Source organism: Rhinoderma darwinii, chromosome 4, assembly GCF_050947455.1.
Source record: "Rhinoderma darwinii isolate aRhiDar2 chromosome 4, aRhiDar2.hap1, whole genome shotgun sequence".
Classification (NCBI taxonomy): Eukaryota; Metazoa; Chordata; class Amphibia; order Anura; family Rhinodermatidae; genus Rhinoderma; species Rhinoderma darwinii.
The window spans coordinates 369,946,809-369,963,910 of NC_134690.1; the positions used below are offsets into that span (position 1 = coordinate 369,946,809).

Consider the following 17,102-nt stretch of genomic DNA (forward strand, 5'->3'; position numbering starts at 1 on the left):
TCTTTCTATCATATCCAGCAGTAACTTTTTCAGCAATTTGTGCTACAGTAGCTCTTCTGCGGGATCAGACCAGACAGGCTAGCCTTCACTCCCCACATGCATCAATCAGCATGGGGCGCCCATAATCGTGTCGTTGGTTCACTGATTGCAATTCTTGGACCCTTTTTCGTAATTACTAACCACTGCTGGGAAAACCGCACAAGACCTGCCATTTTGGAGATGCTCTGACTCGGTCATCTCGCCATAATAATTTGGCCCTTGTCAAAGTCGCTCAGATCCTTACACTTGCCTATTTTTCCTGCTTCCAACACATCGACTTCAAGAACTGACTGTTTACTCGCTGCCTAATATGTTCCACCCCTTGACAAGTGCCATTGTGACAGGATAATCAATTATTTTCATTTCACCTGTCACTGGTTTTAATGTCAAGGCTGAACAGTGTATATATCTCAATATTAACCCCTTCCCGTCGTAAATAAATTTCAGATTTAAATTTTCTTTTTTTCCTCCCCACCTTCCAAAAGCCAAACCTTTCTTATTTTTCCATCAATATAGTCCTATGAGGGCATGATTTTTGCGGGACAAGTTGTAGTTTTTCGTAGCGCCATTTATTGTGCCATATAATGTACTAGGAAATAGAAAAAAAAATATTTGTGGGGTAGAAAATAAAAAAAAGCGAGTCCTCCATTATTTTTGCGCTTCGTTTTTACGGAATTCACTGTGCAATTAAAAAAAAATGTTAGATTCATTCTGCGGGTCAATATGATTACGGCGATACCAAATATATACAGTTTTTTCTATATTTTACTACTTTTACAAGTAAAAAACTAAGTGTAAAAAATTTAATTTATTTTGTGTCGCAAAATTCTGACAGCCATAACTTTTTTATTTTTCCGTCGATTAAGTGGTATGAGAGCTTATTTTTTTGCGGGATAAGCTGTGGATTTTAATGATACTATTTTAGGATACATGCAACGGTTTGATCACTTTTTATTCCATTTTTTGTGACCAAAAAATAGCGATTCTGCCGTTTTACAATTATTATTTTTTTACGGGGTACACCGTGCCGGTTCAATAATGATATATTGTAATAGTTCAGACTTTTACAGATGCGGCGATACCAATTATGTTTATTTATTTATTTTTTTACAATGCTTTTGGGGGAAAATGGGAAATGCTGAGTTTTTTTTAACTTACATAAAAAAACTTTTTGTAAAGGATCTGCCAGGCACAGGTTCGGGGTTAACTCCCATAGGTAATCAGTCTGCACCTGAATCTACGTCTCTGAGACTGACTCCATCTTCCACCACTCAGGATGGCAGGCTTAGGAGTGGGAGAGCCTATCGCAGCCTGGCCAGACGGAGCTAGCTCCCGCCCTCTGTCTATTTATACCTGCCTTTCCTGTTCCTCCTTTGCTTGTATTCTTATCGTGTGGTTTCCTGGCCCAGCTACAGCTCCTAACTATTTGATCCTGCTCCATACTGACCCTGGCTTACTGACTACTCTCCTGCTCTGCGTTTGGTACCTCGTGCTCTCCTGGTTTGACTTGGCTCGTTCACCACTCTGGTTGCTCACGGTGTTGCCGTGGGCAACTGCCCCTTTCCCTTTGCTTTGTATTCCCTTGTATGTTTGTCTCGTGCACTTACTGAGCGTAGGGACCGCCGCCCAGTTGTACCCCGTCGCCAAGGGCGGGTCGTTGCAAGTAGGCAGGGACAGAGTGGCGGGTAGATTAGGGCTCACTTGTTCGTTTCCCTACCCCCGTCGTTACACTTTTTTTATTATTTCCCCAAGGGGACTTCAACCAGCGATACTAACCAGCGATACTAATGTATTGCAGTATGTCGTCTTTCTGACTGGCTTCTATTAAGCCCTGCCAGAGGCAGAGCTTAGTAGGAGCACAAAGATGGCCAAGCCGGGGGCCTTCATTAGGCCCCCAGGCAGCCATAGCAACCATTGCCACCCCGCGATTGCATTGCAGGGGTTGAGATGAGCTGCTAGAAGGGGTCGCTCCCCTCTTTCTAATGATTAAAATGCAGCGGTCGCTATTTAACCGCTCTTTACTGTGAAGTGTCGGCTGTAAAATACAGCCGACACCCGCATCCTATGGAGCGGGTTTACTCTGTGAGCCTGTTCCATACTTCCCCAACCCGGCTATGAAGTAACCATACGTCAATTGTCGAGAGGGGGTTAATTGTAACATGAGACAGAATAGAATCAAAGGAAAGGACGAGATTAAGTAGAATAATTTAATAATAATGTTCTTGTGTCTAGATAGTGATGTTATATACTTGTTATGGTACCGCCTGGTGTTCTTTTGATTCCTTCTCAGAACGTCCACCTAATGTGTTTAGTGTTGGTGCGAAGAAGCCACTTCTAGTGCACTCATTCTTATATGCCGCCTGCACAATAGCAGGAATCACTCTAACAACCTTTTACGAGAGGATCCGGGCGGTGGAACTGAGCACGTGTGACCACCAACACTGGACACATTTCTTGGATGTTCTAAGAGGGGCCACTATAACAATTATGTAACAGAAATATATAGACGCATTAATATATTTTTTAAATGATTCCAATGGATAAATTATAATTTGTGTGATCTAAGGCCTCATGCACACGACCGTAAAAACACCCGTTATTGCGGGTCGTAATTACGACCCGCAATAACGGGCTCATATACTTCTGTTAGCCACGGGTACCTTCCCGTTTTCTCACGGGAAGGTGCCCGTGCCGTTAAAAAAATAGAACATGTTCTATTTTTCTATTTTACGGGCCGTGCTGCTATACTTTATAATGGCAGCACGGCTCGCAAAAGCGGCCGGCTGCCCGTGGCCGCCCGTGAACAGCCGTTCTCGTAATTACGAGTCGTATTTACGAGCACGGTCGTGTGCATGAGGCCTTATATATAATATTTTTTTGTGCAACAGCCCTTTTAAGTGGAAAGCTTTTTCTCATTTCTGTAATCTTATGTCCAGCCAACATTAAGACAAGTGAGAAGATGCAGGATCACGTAAATGGTGCAATACCAAACAAAGACAACATGATCACATTACTAATTGGGAGAAAGACCAATAATGTTAATATTTATTCTTGGATTTTCTACTTTGACTTTCTTAACTTTAATGGAATTTTTATTGATTTATTTGATACACATAACTCGGTACTAGTTGTACAGCTGTGAAACATAACTAAGCAGATAAAATGCTGGGGTCTAATTTCACAACTACCAATAGAATCCAGAACAGGGAGAGCACAGGAGATAAAAGACATGCTGAAATATGACACAACACGGATAAACATTGCTATAAACATGTGAATTATCTGCAGCTGTTTTGTTATAGAGTTTTTTTACACGTTTTTTGACGCGGAAACCGTGTTGGAAAACGCGCCAAAAAACTGCCGAAAACGCCTCCCATTGATTTCAATGGGAGGCGGAGACTGGTTTTTCCCACGAGCGGTAAAACCAGACGGAATTTTGAGGCAGAATTTTCAGCCTGCAAAAAACTCTGTGTGAACATAACCTTACAATTGGCTGTTTTATTATTCTGCTTAATCCTTTAGGCCTCATGCACACGACCATAGCCATGTGCACGGCCGGGATTTTCGGGTCGGCCGGCCGCAGAGTGTCACCCGTGAGCCGCCCGCAAATCGCGGGCCGTGCACATGGCCGCGTCCATTATTTTCTATGAGCCTGGACCATTCACGGATCGTGGAAACCACGGTCGTGTGCATGGCCCCATAGAAATGAATGGGGCCGTAATTCTCCCGTGGATTTTCGGGGGAATTGCGGCCGCAAAAGCACGTTCGTGTGCATGGGGCCTTAGGTGCTATGTACATGTTTTTAGTATTTAATCTGTTTATGTTGATTAGTTTATACTCATGATCCAAAACGTTTCCCAATCAAGTAAATAATTCTAGTTAAATAGTATGAAAGATCCTGCACAACGTCTTAACATGTCTCAATGGAAAAAATTATCAGAAAGACATCTTCTCATCCTCAGACTCTCAGTCACCACTGGAAACCACTCTCCTCCATGGGCCAATAGCCATAATAAAGCCTATACTAATCCTGCTAATCCTGCTACATTGAATTCCCTGACAAGTTTCTAAATGTACAAAAATAGATAGATTCCTATAAGCGGGAAAATAAATCTGTCCTGGTCATGCGATGAATATACAGGAGCACAGCTCTGTATTGTAACTGTAACGAGCCATCCACCCGTGGGATCATCACATCACCAGGACAGATTTTTATTCCCTTGAAGTAAAACAATGAAAGGTCCTATTAAACCCCTTGCTGACATTTGACGCATACTTATGTCTTAGGGTATGTTCACACGGCGGGGGTCCGTAACGGCTGAAATTACGGGGATGTTTCAGCCTGAAAACATCCCCGTAAATTCAGCCGTACCGGCATGTGCAGGCGCTTGAACGCCGCGTCAATTACGGCCGTAATTAGCGCTGCTATTCATTGGAGTCAATGAATAGCGGCTCCAATTACGGCCAAAGAAGTGACAGGTCACTTCTTCTACGCGGGCGTCTATTTAGCGCCGTCATTTGACAGCGGCGCGTAAATATACGCCTCGTGTGAACAGACAAACGTCTGCCCATTGCTTTCAATGGGCAGATGTTTGTCAGCGCTATTGAGGCGCTATTTTCAGACGTAATTCGGGGCAAAAACGCCCGAATTACGTCCGTAAATAGGCCGTGTGAACATACCCTTAGGGTATGTGCACACACACTAATTACGTCCGTAATTGACGGACGTATTTCGGCCGCAAGTACCAGACCGAACTCAGTGCAGGGAGCCGGGCTCCTAGCATCATACTTATGTACGATGCTAGGAGTCCCTGCCTCTCCGTGGAGCTACTGTCCCGTACTGAAAACATGATTACAGTACGGGACAGTTGTACTGCAGAGAGGCAGGGACTCCTAGAATCGTACATAACTATGATGTTAGGAGCCCGGCTCCCTGCACTGTGTTCGGTCCGGGACTTGCGGCCGAAATACGTCCGTCAATTCCGGACGTAATTAGTGTGTGTGCACATACCCTTATCTTGCAAGGGGAAGTATGACGCGGGCTCATGGACTGAGCCTGTTCCATACTAAGCAGGTGTTGGCTGTATGAGACAGCCGACATATCACTGCAACGAACCGAATCCCGGTCATTTAACCCTTAGATGCCACAGTCAATAGCGACCGCAGCATCTAAGCCATTCGAAAGAGGGGACAGCCCCCTCTGATGTCCCATCGCTCCCCCGGGGCAGTTGTGAGTGCCAATAGTTGTCATGGCAGCCTGGGAGCTTAATGAAGGCCCCCAGGTCTGCCATCTTCTGTTAAGCCCTGCCAGAGGCATTTATTGGTATTGCCGTGTCCAAACTATTACAATTTAACATTTTTTAACCCGCACAGTGAACGCAGTAGAAAAAAAAAATCACCGTTTTTTGGTCACCTCATATCCCAAAAAAAATGGAACAAAAAGTGATCAAAAAGTCTTATGTACCTCAAAATAGTACCAATAAAACTACAACTCGTCCGCAAAAAATAAGCAATCATACCACTCAATAGACCAAAAAATTTTAAAGTTATTGCTCTCAGAATATGACGACACAAAACAATATTATTTTTAACAATTAGTTTTTCCTTGTAAAAGTAATAAAACATAAAAAAACTATATGTATTAGTGCACAGTGAACGCCATAAAAACAAAAAGCCCAAAAAATTGAGGATTCACAGTTTTTTTTCCATTCCACCCCACAAAGATTTTTTCCCCAGTTTCCCAGTACGTTATATGGTACAAAAAATAATGCAATTAAAAACTACAACTCGTCTTGCAAAAATCAAGCCCTCATACGGCTTTATCAACGGGAAAAAAAAAAAGTTATGGCTTTTGGAAGGTGGGAAGAAAAAAGCAAAAATAAAAATCTCAATAATGGCTACGTCAGGAAGGGGTTAATGAAAGCGAGCAGAGATCTTGAAAGACATGATGATTAGATATAGAACGTATGTAAAATTCTATATGTTTTCATTCTACATGGAGTAAGCTTTGCTGAATACGCCTTTAATTACACTACAAACTATACGAATGTGTTATCACTTTTATAAGTATAGGCCTGTAACTATTAATAGGGACTGAAGGAATAGTCCATTTTTATCTAAAAACACAAACAAAAGTTAACATTTTAAAGGACTCATACTTCCTGCAGTGATATGGAATCTATTATATATAGTACCATGCAATAAAAATGTCCCTTCAAGGTATTTTGTATATAATATTAGACCAATATATTAAGCTGGATGGAGGCAGTTTTTCTCAGCTTTCTATACTTTATAACTGTATAATATAACCACCAATCAGCAGATTTACTAAAATAACCATGTTTTACACTGATGGGATGTGAAGGACGAAACATGCACTAAAAATAATGCGTAAGACATAAACAAAATGCAATGTTCATTTGACAATGAAGTGTGAACCTGGTGACCATACAATAAATGAATAGGATTCAACTTTTATAAAAAAGAAAATGCAAAGATCAATAGGAATTAGCTTGAAACACAATTGCAAACAGGAGAAATGCCCATTTTACAAGCGTGAAACGATAAGCAATACAGATGTAGCGATCTTTACCTTGACTTTTCCAATAACTTGCTACAGCATGAGAATTTATCAGTCAAGATAAAAATTGCTACATCTGTCCCACTCTATAAAACATATTTGTATGGAGAGCTCTGTATATATCTAGATCCATCTCTTTCTTTTACCATATTACAGAACATGGCTGTGTGGTAGAATTAAATAAGTAGATACCAGTGGCGGACACAGACTGCAAAAGGCCCCTGTGCAGATAATGTGCCAGGGCCCCCCCCCCCACCCCGCAAACTTCTCATGGCCGACGGTCCGCTTTCAGCTGCATCGCTGGGTCTCCTAAGTGACCCAACAATGCAGCACTAGCAGCCGGGGCGTCACTAAGGCTGGGTTCACACACACACTATTTACGGACGTAATTTGGGCGTTTTAGCATTGAATTACATCCGAAAATGCGGCTCAAAAGCGTCGGAAAACATCTGCCCATTCATTTGAATGGGTCTTACGATGTTCTGTGCCGATGGTCATTTTTTTTTACGCGCCGCTGTCGAAAGGCGGCGCGTAAAAAACTGCCTGTCACTTCTTCAGATGTAAATGGAGCCGTTTTCCATGGACTCCATGGAAAACCAGCTTCAATTACTTCCGTAGTGGACGCAGCGAAAGACGCCTGCACATGCCATTACGGCTGAAATTACGGTGCTGTTTTCTCCTGAAAACAGCACAGTAATTTCAGCCGTAACAGACGCTGCCGTGTGAACATACCCTCAGGGCTTAAAATGTCCGGGAAATAGCCCCAATACATATGTGTCCGCCCCAAAAAAAAGTGTGTGTATAGGAGACAGCATAGCATATCTATAGCACTACGACCCTATAAACTATGGATAGGATTAGATACAGTGGCTGAGCAGACAGTATCACACATGATAGGATTAGATACAGTGGCTCAGAAGGCAGTATCACACATGATAGGATTAGATACACAGCTCAGCAGACAGTATCACACATGATAGGATTAGATACAGTGGCCCAGCAGACAGTATCACACATGATAGGATTAGATACAGTGGCTCAGCAGACAGTACCACACATGATAGGATTAGATACAGTGGCTCAGCAGACAGTACCACACATGATAGGATTAGATACAGTGGCTCAGCAGACAGTATCACACATGATAGGATTAGATACAGTGGCTCAGCAGACAGTACCACACATTATAGGATTAGATACAGTGGCTCAGCAGACAGTATCACACATGATAGGATTAGATACAGTGGCTCAGCAGACAGTATCACACATGATCGGATTAGATATAGGGCCCAGCACAGTATCATACATGATTGGATTAGATACACAGCTCAGCAGACTGTATCACACATGATAGGATTAGATACAGGGCCCAGCTCGCTGACATTGCGGCTCCAGCGCTGGACCCAGGAAAGGTAAGAATAATAATTTTGCTTCTTTATGTGTTACTGATTATTTTTGTGTGTTTGTGTTTTTTTTACAGGTTCGGTTGTTGGACTTCGGATACGAGGACTTCAATGACGGCGTTTTTTTTATTCTCAATAAAATGGTTAATGAGGGTTGTGTTTTTATTTCAATAAAAAAAATTTCTATGTGCTTGTATCTTTTTAAACTTTATTATCACCGCCTTAGTAATGGCCGCTGGCTGATTGACAACCTCCATTACTAAGGCGAGGCTTAATGTTAGCCGGTGCAGAGTCTACACTAACCCCCATTATTACCCCGGTACCCACCGCCACCAGGGGTACTGGGAAGAGCCGGGTACAAACCAGTACCCGACCAGCTGTAGTGACGGGCAGGCACCGGGGTGGCCGCAGGCTGGTAGTATTAGGCTGGGGAAGGCCAAAAACAGTGGCCCTTCCCACCCTTGTAATGCTGCCTGCTGCTGCTGTGTTGTATCTGGCTGGTTATGAAAATTGGGGGGGACCCGACATCGTTCTTTCCAATTATTTTTTAAATGACGTGGCGTCCCCCCCATTTTCATAACCAGCCAGATACAATAAAGCAGCAGCAGCCTAGCATCACCAGGGTAGGAAGGGCCACTGTATCTGGCCTTTCCCCTCCTGATAATACCAGCCTGCGGCCACCCCAGTGGCCGACCATCACTACAGATGGTCAGGTACTGGATCGTACCCGGCTCTTCCCAGCACCCCTGGTGGCGGTGGGTACCGGGGTAATAAAGGGGGTTAGTGTTAGCCTCTGCACCGGCTAACACTAAGCCCTGCCTTAGCAATGGATGCTGTCAATCAGCCGGCGGCCATTACTAAGGCGGTAGTAATATAGTTTAAAAAAAACCACAAAGACATAGAAAAAATATTTTATTGAAATAAAAAAAAAAAACACAACCCTCATTAACCATTTTATTAATAAAAAAAAAAGCTGTCATCGAAGTAGTCCTGGAATCCGCCGTAGTCCAACGACCGAACCTGTAAGAAAACACACAAAAAATGATTAGTAACACATGTGTTAGGGTATGTGCACACACACTAATTACGTCCGGAATTGACGGACGTATTTCGGCCGCAAGTACCGGACCGAACACACTGCAGGGAGCCGGGCTCCTAGCATCATAGTTATGTACGACGCTAGGAGTCCCTGCCTCGCTGCCGGACAACTGTCCGGTACTGAAAACATGATTACAGTACAGGACAGTTGTCCCACAGCGAGGCAGGGACTCCTAGCGTCGTACATAAGTACGACGCTAGGAGCCCGGCTCCCTGCAGTGTGTTCGGTCCGGTACTTGCGGCCGAAATACATCCGTCACTTACGGACGTAATTAGTGTCTGTGCACATACCCTAAGGCTTAGATACAGGGCCCATGTGTGATACTGTCTGTGGGACCCTGTATCTAAGCCTACCACAAGGTAGGCTTAGATACAGGGTCCAGCAGACAGTAATCTTATACAGTATAAGATTACTGTGTGCTGGGGCCCTGTATCTAAACCTACAGTGTGGTAGGCTTAGATACAGGGCCCAGCAGACAGGATCACGCATGGGCCATGTATCTAAGCCTACCATGTGATTGGCTTAGATACAGGGCCCAGCAGACAGCATCACACAATCTGTGATCCTGTCTCATGGGCCCCCTAAGCCTGCTACATCGTAGGCTTAGGGGTTGTGCAGTCCCTAAACATTGATGGCCTATCCTCAGGATAGGCCATCAATAGCTGATGTGTCGCCCGGGACCCGCAAATCAGCTGTTTTGAAGGGGCCGCAGCACTCGTACGAGAGCTGCTTCCCCTTCATTTCACTACTCGCCCACACTGTGAATCGCCGAAACCGATTCACAGTGTGACCGGAATGAAGTGACAGGAATGAAGGGGAGCAGCTCTCGTACGAGTGCTGCGGCCCCTTCAAAACAGCTGATTGGCGGGTCCCAGGAGTCGGACCCCGCCAGTCAGGGCTATCTTACCTTCCTCTTCGGCCGCGGCGGGAGTTCTGTCGTCTCGATGCTGTGCGCGGCGCATAGCGCTGTGACGTCATGTGCTGCGCACAGCGCCTGACGTCAGGACCTCCGCTGCGATCCGGAACCAGGAAGGTAAGTAAAGTATGTTACTATAGTAACAGGGGCCCGCGGCCCGAGTTACTATAGTAACTTTTTATTGATGTGGTGCGGGGGGCCGTGGGCCCCCCTGGCTTCGGGGCCCGGTCGCAATTGCGACCGCTGCGACCCCTATAGCTACGCCAGTGGTCCACGGGCCTCTGTCTCAGTCCTCAGCATCGCGCAGCTGAGAACTGAGTCGGCCAGCAGAGGAACGGGCCCCCTTCCCACGCGGGGCCCTTGTGCAGCTGCACCGGCTGCACATGCGGTATGTCCGCCCCTGGTAGATACAGTGGAGCAAAACATACACACAGTCAATCTATAAATCACATATCTGCTCAGGAATCGCTGACATACCTTGTTAAGTCGCCCCAGATTATTTTTTAGGAATAGCTGATATTCACATTCATTTTTGTACCTGTAAAACAATTAGTGATATATTAAAGTATTGAAAAATATTTATAACAACATCCTAGTGGTTAGACATGCCATGCTGAATTATCTCTGATGCTGTAAACAAAAACAAAAAAAAAAGCATTTACTTTCAGAAATCCCAAAGAATTACATACAGTACTTATTGTGAGAATGCTTTAATATTATTAAAATGAATGACCACTGTTGAACACCATTAAACCTATTGTCTAAAAAGGTTAGAACTCCATATTCTTTGCATAATAGGCAAAGATTTAAAAGCTAACATCCTAACAGTCTGCAGCCGCCACTAGAGGGAGCTTAAGAGCAGCCTGCATACTGTTATACATTAAACTCTATAACAAAACAGTATGCAGTAAGCATCTAAACTCCCTCTAGTGGTGACTGCAAGCAGCCAGCAGAAAGGTGGCAGACTGCTTTAAAGATATGTTAAAAAATATGTTACAGAATTTTTGCCTATAAATCATAAAATAATAACAAGTGAAGATTCATTTTATGTTAGCTGAAAGGAACCTGCATAAAATACCCCTTAATGCCCTGCACCGCAAATGGTGTCGTTCCCTCAAACCACAGTACATCTATAGCACAGTAATGGTGTGGGCTCAGTAGAAGTGCCTGCGCTATCATCAGCGGATGCCAGCTGTAACATACATCTGACACCCTGCTGTAACGACCTGGATTAGAGCCAGTTCCAATCCTGTTGTTTAACCCCTTAGAATCTTCTAAGCAATTAGACAGAGGGAGAAGGCTTAGTGCATCGCCAACCCCACGATGCAATCGCGGGGTGCTGAAAAGTATTCTATGGCAGCTGGGGACCCCCAGTCCTGCCTAGTTAGTAAAGTCAGATCCAGGTTCTGTCAGCACTACGATGACAGGCATAATGCACTGCAATACAGAAGTATTTCAGTGTATTATATGAACAATAAAGTTATTGCCCAGTAGTACTAAAAAATGTAAAAAAAAAGTAAATATTTGTAAACATTTTATTTAAGAAAAAAAACGCAAACATTTTTTTTCACATTAAAAATGCTTTATTATGTCAAAAATGAAAAATAAAAAAAGTACACGCTGCATCCAGAAGGTGAACGTTGTAATAAAAAAAAAAAACTGAAAAATAATGCCAGAATTACTGTTTTCTGTTTATCTGCCTCCAAAAACGAAATAAAAAGTGATCAAAAAGCTATTTCTACACCAAAATATTATCAGTCTTAGAACATGGTGGCAAAAGAACATTTTATTTTATTGTTTTTATTGTGCAAATGTAGAAAAACATTAAAAAAAAAGATCTGAATATAAAAATATAAAAGTTATGGCTCTTGGGATGCGACACTGAAAAAAATAAATCGCCACGTCCTTAAAGCCAAAACTGGCTGAGCTCTGAAGGGGTTAAATACAGTGGTTGAGTTCTCTTCAGGAACTGTTTGCTTCGAGTCTAGAAGAGATAAGGAAAATTTGTTGAAAGTTGAAATACACACAGTATTGGACAAAAGTCTGGGACCATCCTTTTGTTTATTTAATAGTCACAACATATTTAGTTTTTACAGATTGAATGTGATTATTGCATATATTGTCAATTTAAAGAGGCTCTGTCACCAGATTTTGCAACCCCTATCTGCTATTGCAGCAGATCGGCGCTGCAATGTAGATTGCAGTAACATTTTTATTTTTAAAAAACGAGCATTTTTGGCCAAGTTATGACCATTTTTGTATTTATGCAAATGAGGCTTGCAAAAGTACAACTGGGCGTGTTGAAAAGTAAAAGTACAACTGGGCGTGTATTATGTGCGTACATCGGGGCGTTTTTACTACTTTTACTAGCTGGGCGTTCTGACGAGAAGTATCATCCACTTCTCTTCAGAACGCCCAGCTTCTGGCAGTGCAGATCTGTGACGTCACTCACAGGTCCTGCATCGTGTCGGCACCAGAGGCTACAGTTGATTCTGCAGCAGCATCAGCATTTGCAGGTAAGTAGCTACATCGACTTACCAGCAAACGCCGATGCTGCTGCAGAATCATCTGTAGCCTCTGGTGCCGATGTGTCCTCGCTCGTCTGACACGATGCAGGACCTGTGAGTGACGACACAGCGTGATCTCTTGAGAACACGGCTGTGTCTGCACTGCCAGAAGCTGGGCGTTCTGAAGAGAAGTGGATGATACTTCTATACACAACGCCCAGCTAGTAAAAGTAGTAAACACGCCCCGATGTACGCACATAATACACGCCCAGTTGTACTTTTACTTTTCAACATGCCCAGTTGTACTTTTGCAAGCCTCATTTGCATAAATACGAAAATGGTCATAACTTGGCCAAAAATGCTCGTTTTTTAAAAATAAAAACGTTACTGTAATCTACATTGCAGCGCCTATCTGCTGCAATAGCAGATAGGGGTTGCAAAATCTGGTGACAGCCTCTTTAAGATATGGCTCCCACTTTAGGATATCATGTTTGTCTGCATTCTAAATAGGCAGACTGATGGACAAATTGTCAACGATCATGGAAGTGGGCAAAGTCCTTGAAATGAGACAAGAAACTGTCCAGACCATGTTCCAGTCGACTACACTATTGCTTCCGGCAAAAAGACGGGTCCAGTGCACAACAGATACAAACGGAAACCATGGGAACCGGATCCGTCACAATTGAAATCAATGGTGATGGAAATGGAAACCTCTGGTATCAGTTTGTGTCAGTTTGTGTCTGTTCAGGGTCCCATTCTGACGGAAAGCTCAGACGGAACGTCAGAACGGGACCTCAACGCAGATGTGAACGAAGCCTTACATGAATGCCTGCTCAACAAAAAGTATTTATACAAGTGTAACTGACATTATTTTACCCTAGTTCAGGACCGGGCTATTTTGAGCCTTCAGGACCAGACACCGTTTAGCCCTTTATAGCACGTGTTAGTTAAATGGCTATAACTTTTTTATTTGTTGGGCTAACAACGTGATTTTTGCGATGTTTTTTTCCATAGACAATGCAGGTTTCTTTTTTTTATCGTTTTTATACACATAGCGAAAGCTGCTTCTATCTTCTCCTCAGAGTCCCCGGCAGTCACTGACAGCCGGAGACCCGACATTCAGCTGCCCGATCGCTCGGGCAGCAAGTTAAAACCCGAGCCGTAAAAAGTCTATGGCTCGGGTTTTAAGGACCCTGACCGTTGGCCGTAAAAACACAGCCAGCGGTCGGGAACCAGTTAATGAGACAATAAAATTACTAAAAGCAACCACATGAACATACACTATATGGATAAAATTATTGGGACACCTACACATTACACCTACAGGAGCTTTTATGACATCCCATTTTAAATTCATAGGCATAGGGCGACAGCACTCTGTAACTTTACGTGGTCTGCCACTTCGTGGCTGAGTTGCTGTTCCTAAACGCTTCCACTTTGCAATAATACCACTCAAAGTTGATTGTGCAATATCTAGGAGAGAAGAAATTTCAGGAACTAATTTGTTACAACGGCGGCGTCCTATTACAGTATCACACTCGAATTCAGTGAGCTCCTTAGTACGACCCATTTTTTCACAAATGTTCGTAAAGGCCAGACTGCATTTCTAGGTGCTTGATTTTATACACCTGTTGTACTGGGACTGAATGAAACACCTGAATTCAATGATTAAGGTGTGTCCCAATACTTTTCTCCATATACTGTACCTTAGTTACCGTGCAGATATTTTTTTCATATTTATTTAAAATGGCTAAAGGGGATATTTCTGAGATTAGATTTACAATAATCTATTTGTATAATGAAAGGGAAAGTTAAGGGAACATAAGAGATACATAGAGAAAATTGGACTCCTAGCAACCATGAAAGATCTTGTAAACCAAGTGTCTTCTGTCCATCCTTTCATTCTGAGACGATAACTCAACAGTACGGGTCTGAAAGGATTTGATGCAGTCTGGAAGCTATTACTGAAAACTGAAGATCTGGAGTAAAGTTTTATGTACCGATAAGTCTTAATATGAAATATCTAAAGGTAGGAGAAAACAGTAGGTTCCCCACTAAAAAAAAGGACTATTCAAACCATGTCTATGACCATAAGTTGTAACGTTTAGGGAGGATTAATACCAGTTTGCGGATGTAAAATATCTTGATTTTTGTTAAAGAACTTAAAGTAAATCTTTTTGATGTCTGAATTCTGATTTCTTTCCTGATGCTGAAGGATGAATAATTTGCAATTAATGCAAATTATTAATACTTATTGCAAATTATTAATAATTATTCAAATTATAATTATTAATAATGAATTAATAATTTAATAATTAGCAATTATTGCATTGGTGAAATTAACCAAAGAATGGTCTCTTACTGACCCATTCTGTAAAGATGCAAAGGGTCTCCAAAGCCAATTCTAATAATCTGATACTCCAGGAGACCAACGTGAGATTACAGTGGATGGCCTTATAAAAATTACTCTAAAGGTGCAACAACATGTTATCAAAGTCATAAAACATGTCAGAAGAACATCCAAATAACTTTAAACATATGTGTAGCTAAGGTCATTGTTACAGATCCCCCCCCCCCCATAAAAAAACCACAAAAAATGGAAGAGTTTTATGGGAGAGCTGTAGGTAGAAATAATTGCTATCTAAGAGTTAAAAGCCCCCGGTCATGTAACATTGGAAAAATATCTGTATTTAATAAAAAGAATGCCTAGCCAACTGTTAAGCATGGGGTATTTTTTTATTCTTCATAGTTAGCCTGGCAGCCAGAGGCACTGGAGATGGTGTGCAGAATTTGAGGGAAAAATGCATTCTGCTTAATATCACGAAATCTGGAAGCCAAACAAGACAATGATCCAGAATGTTATCCAAAACATACATCAACCTCAAAGAACTTCAGTAAACTAAATAGTAAGGTTTTAGAATGGTCTTCACAGTCCCTTGTCTTGAATATAACTAAAAATGTGTAACTTAATCTCAAATATGCCAGACGACTAAAAAAAGTAATTATGAATTAGAATTATTCAAAAAGTCTGCAAGGAATAGTTGGGGAAAAAAAGAATACTAATACTTTTAACTGGCTACATAAATCGTTTGGAAGCAGTGATTTCTGCAAAGGAGAGGTCACTAAGTATTAACTGACGTATTAACTTACAGACAAACATTTGCACTTGCCAAATTAATATTTTTTCCACCTTGATAAATTTCAGCTAATAAACAATAAAAACCATTCAAATTTGCAGTGAACAAGCAACTTGGTACTCCCAAATTTTACATACAACATAATTGATCAGCTATTATTTTCATTAGCTTGATACAATAAATGTATGCACTTTTTATACAGAAAATAAAGGGCTTGTAAAATTGTATCTACCTAGGGCTCAAATAACAGAGAGCATGTATTGCTCTCAGAGTATGTATTGTGTTAAAATAACATCTTCAAGATCCAAACTCACTTGTTTTTAAATTCTTCAACCATCCTCTGAGCATCTTTGTACTCTCTCTCCAGTTTGGAGCGATCAGAAGATAACTCGCGGAGCCTCTGCCGATTCAGCTCAATCTGTTCTGCAAAAGCTTCTTCCAGGCCAGAGATTTCATCCATCCTTTGGAAGGTCTCCAGCTGTTTTCTGAAGATGGCATTTCTTTGTTCTAGTACTCGAGCTCGATTTATATAATTAGAAAACCTTTCATTTAGTTCCTGCAAGTGTTCCAGGCCTTGTGCTTGTGACGAACCCAGGCTACTAATATCTACAAGACTTTGTTCATCAAAGCCATCAGACCTTTCATATTTCTCTTTACGAATTTCTCGTAAGTAGCTAGTTTTGTACATTTTGCTATCACTTCCCTATGAAACCTTCCTTACCCCAGGCCAAACTAAACTGAGCAAAAGTCTAATAGGCAAAGAATAAAATGTGTTCTGTCCCCACGCTCCTGAGCACTGATGCCATCTGCAGTAACTAAATGAAATTTAGTTTAATGCAATAGGCCACAAGGGTACTGTTCTCTTGCTTTCCAGTATTTGTCAGCATTTATTTTGTTCCAGGCATAGCAATTGTCCTGTGAAGCTTATATTAACAATAGGACAGACCAAACAAAAGAAATGCATTTGTATATAATTGGTTCAATTAAAATGTTTAACCAAAGCATTTGCACACTTGTTGCTAGATACAAAATTACCTACGATACTGTTTAATATATATTGTATTACCCCTGCAGATTATATAAATATCAATGATTTTTAAGTCCATTAAACTTAATAGTGTAGATTTTCAAAATACAATGTTAGACTTCAGTAGGAACAAAGTCCTGTTCCTATGTTTTCCGACTTTAAACACTGACATATTCACCTCTGGGACCCACATCTGTCAGGAGAACTGACCCGTTCCCTCTGACCTCCACTCTGCTAGCCAAAATGGCCTACAGTGACTTTCTATTTAAGTCTATGGGTGTCACGGAAACAGTCAAGCCCTCACTTGAAAATTTATGGCATGCCATAAATTTCTAAAAAGAGAACATTCCTTTCACCCCCTTCTGCCTAGCTCCGTAATATTACGTAGCACTAA

General features: G+C 42.0%; 1 protein-coding gene across 1 annotated transcript in view; it reads right to left on the reverse strand.

Moving 5' to 3' along the window:
• The window catches only part of BFSP1 (beaded filament structural protein 1), a 43,410-nt gene extending 27,041 nt beyond the window's left edge, over positions 1-16,369 (reverse strand). Inside the window, exons 1-2 of the mRNA XM_075864537.1 lie at positions 15,996-16,369; positions 10,515-10,575 (exon numbers count right to left, since the gene is read on the reverse strand). Of these exons, the coding sequence (XP_075720652.1) occupies positions 10,515-10,575; positions 15,996-16,369 (435 nt within the window). The remainder of the gene's footprint in view (positions 1-10,514; positions 10,576-15,995) is intronic.
• Positions 16,370-17,102: the final 733 nt, after the last annotated feature.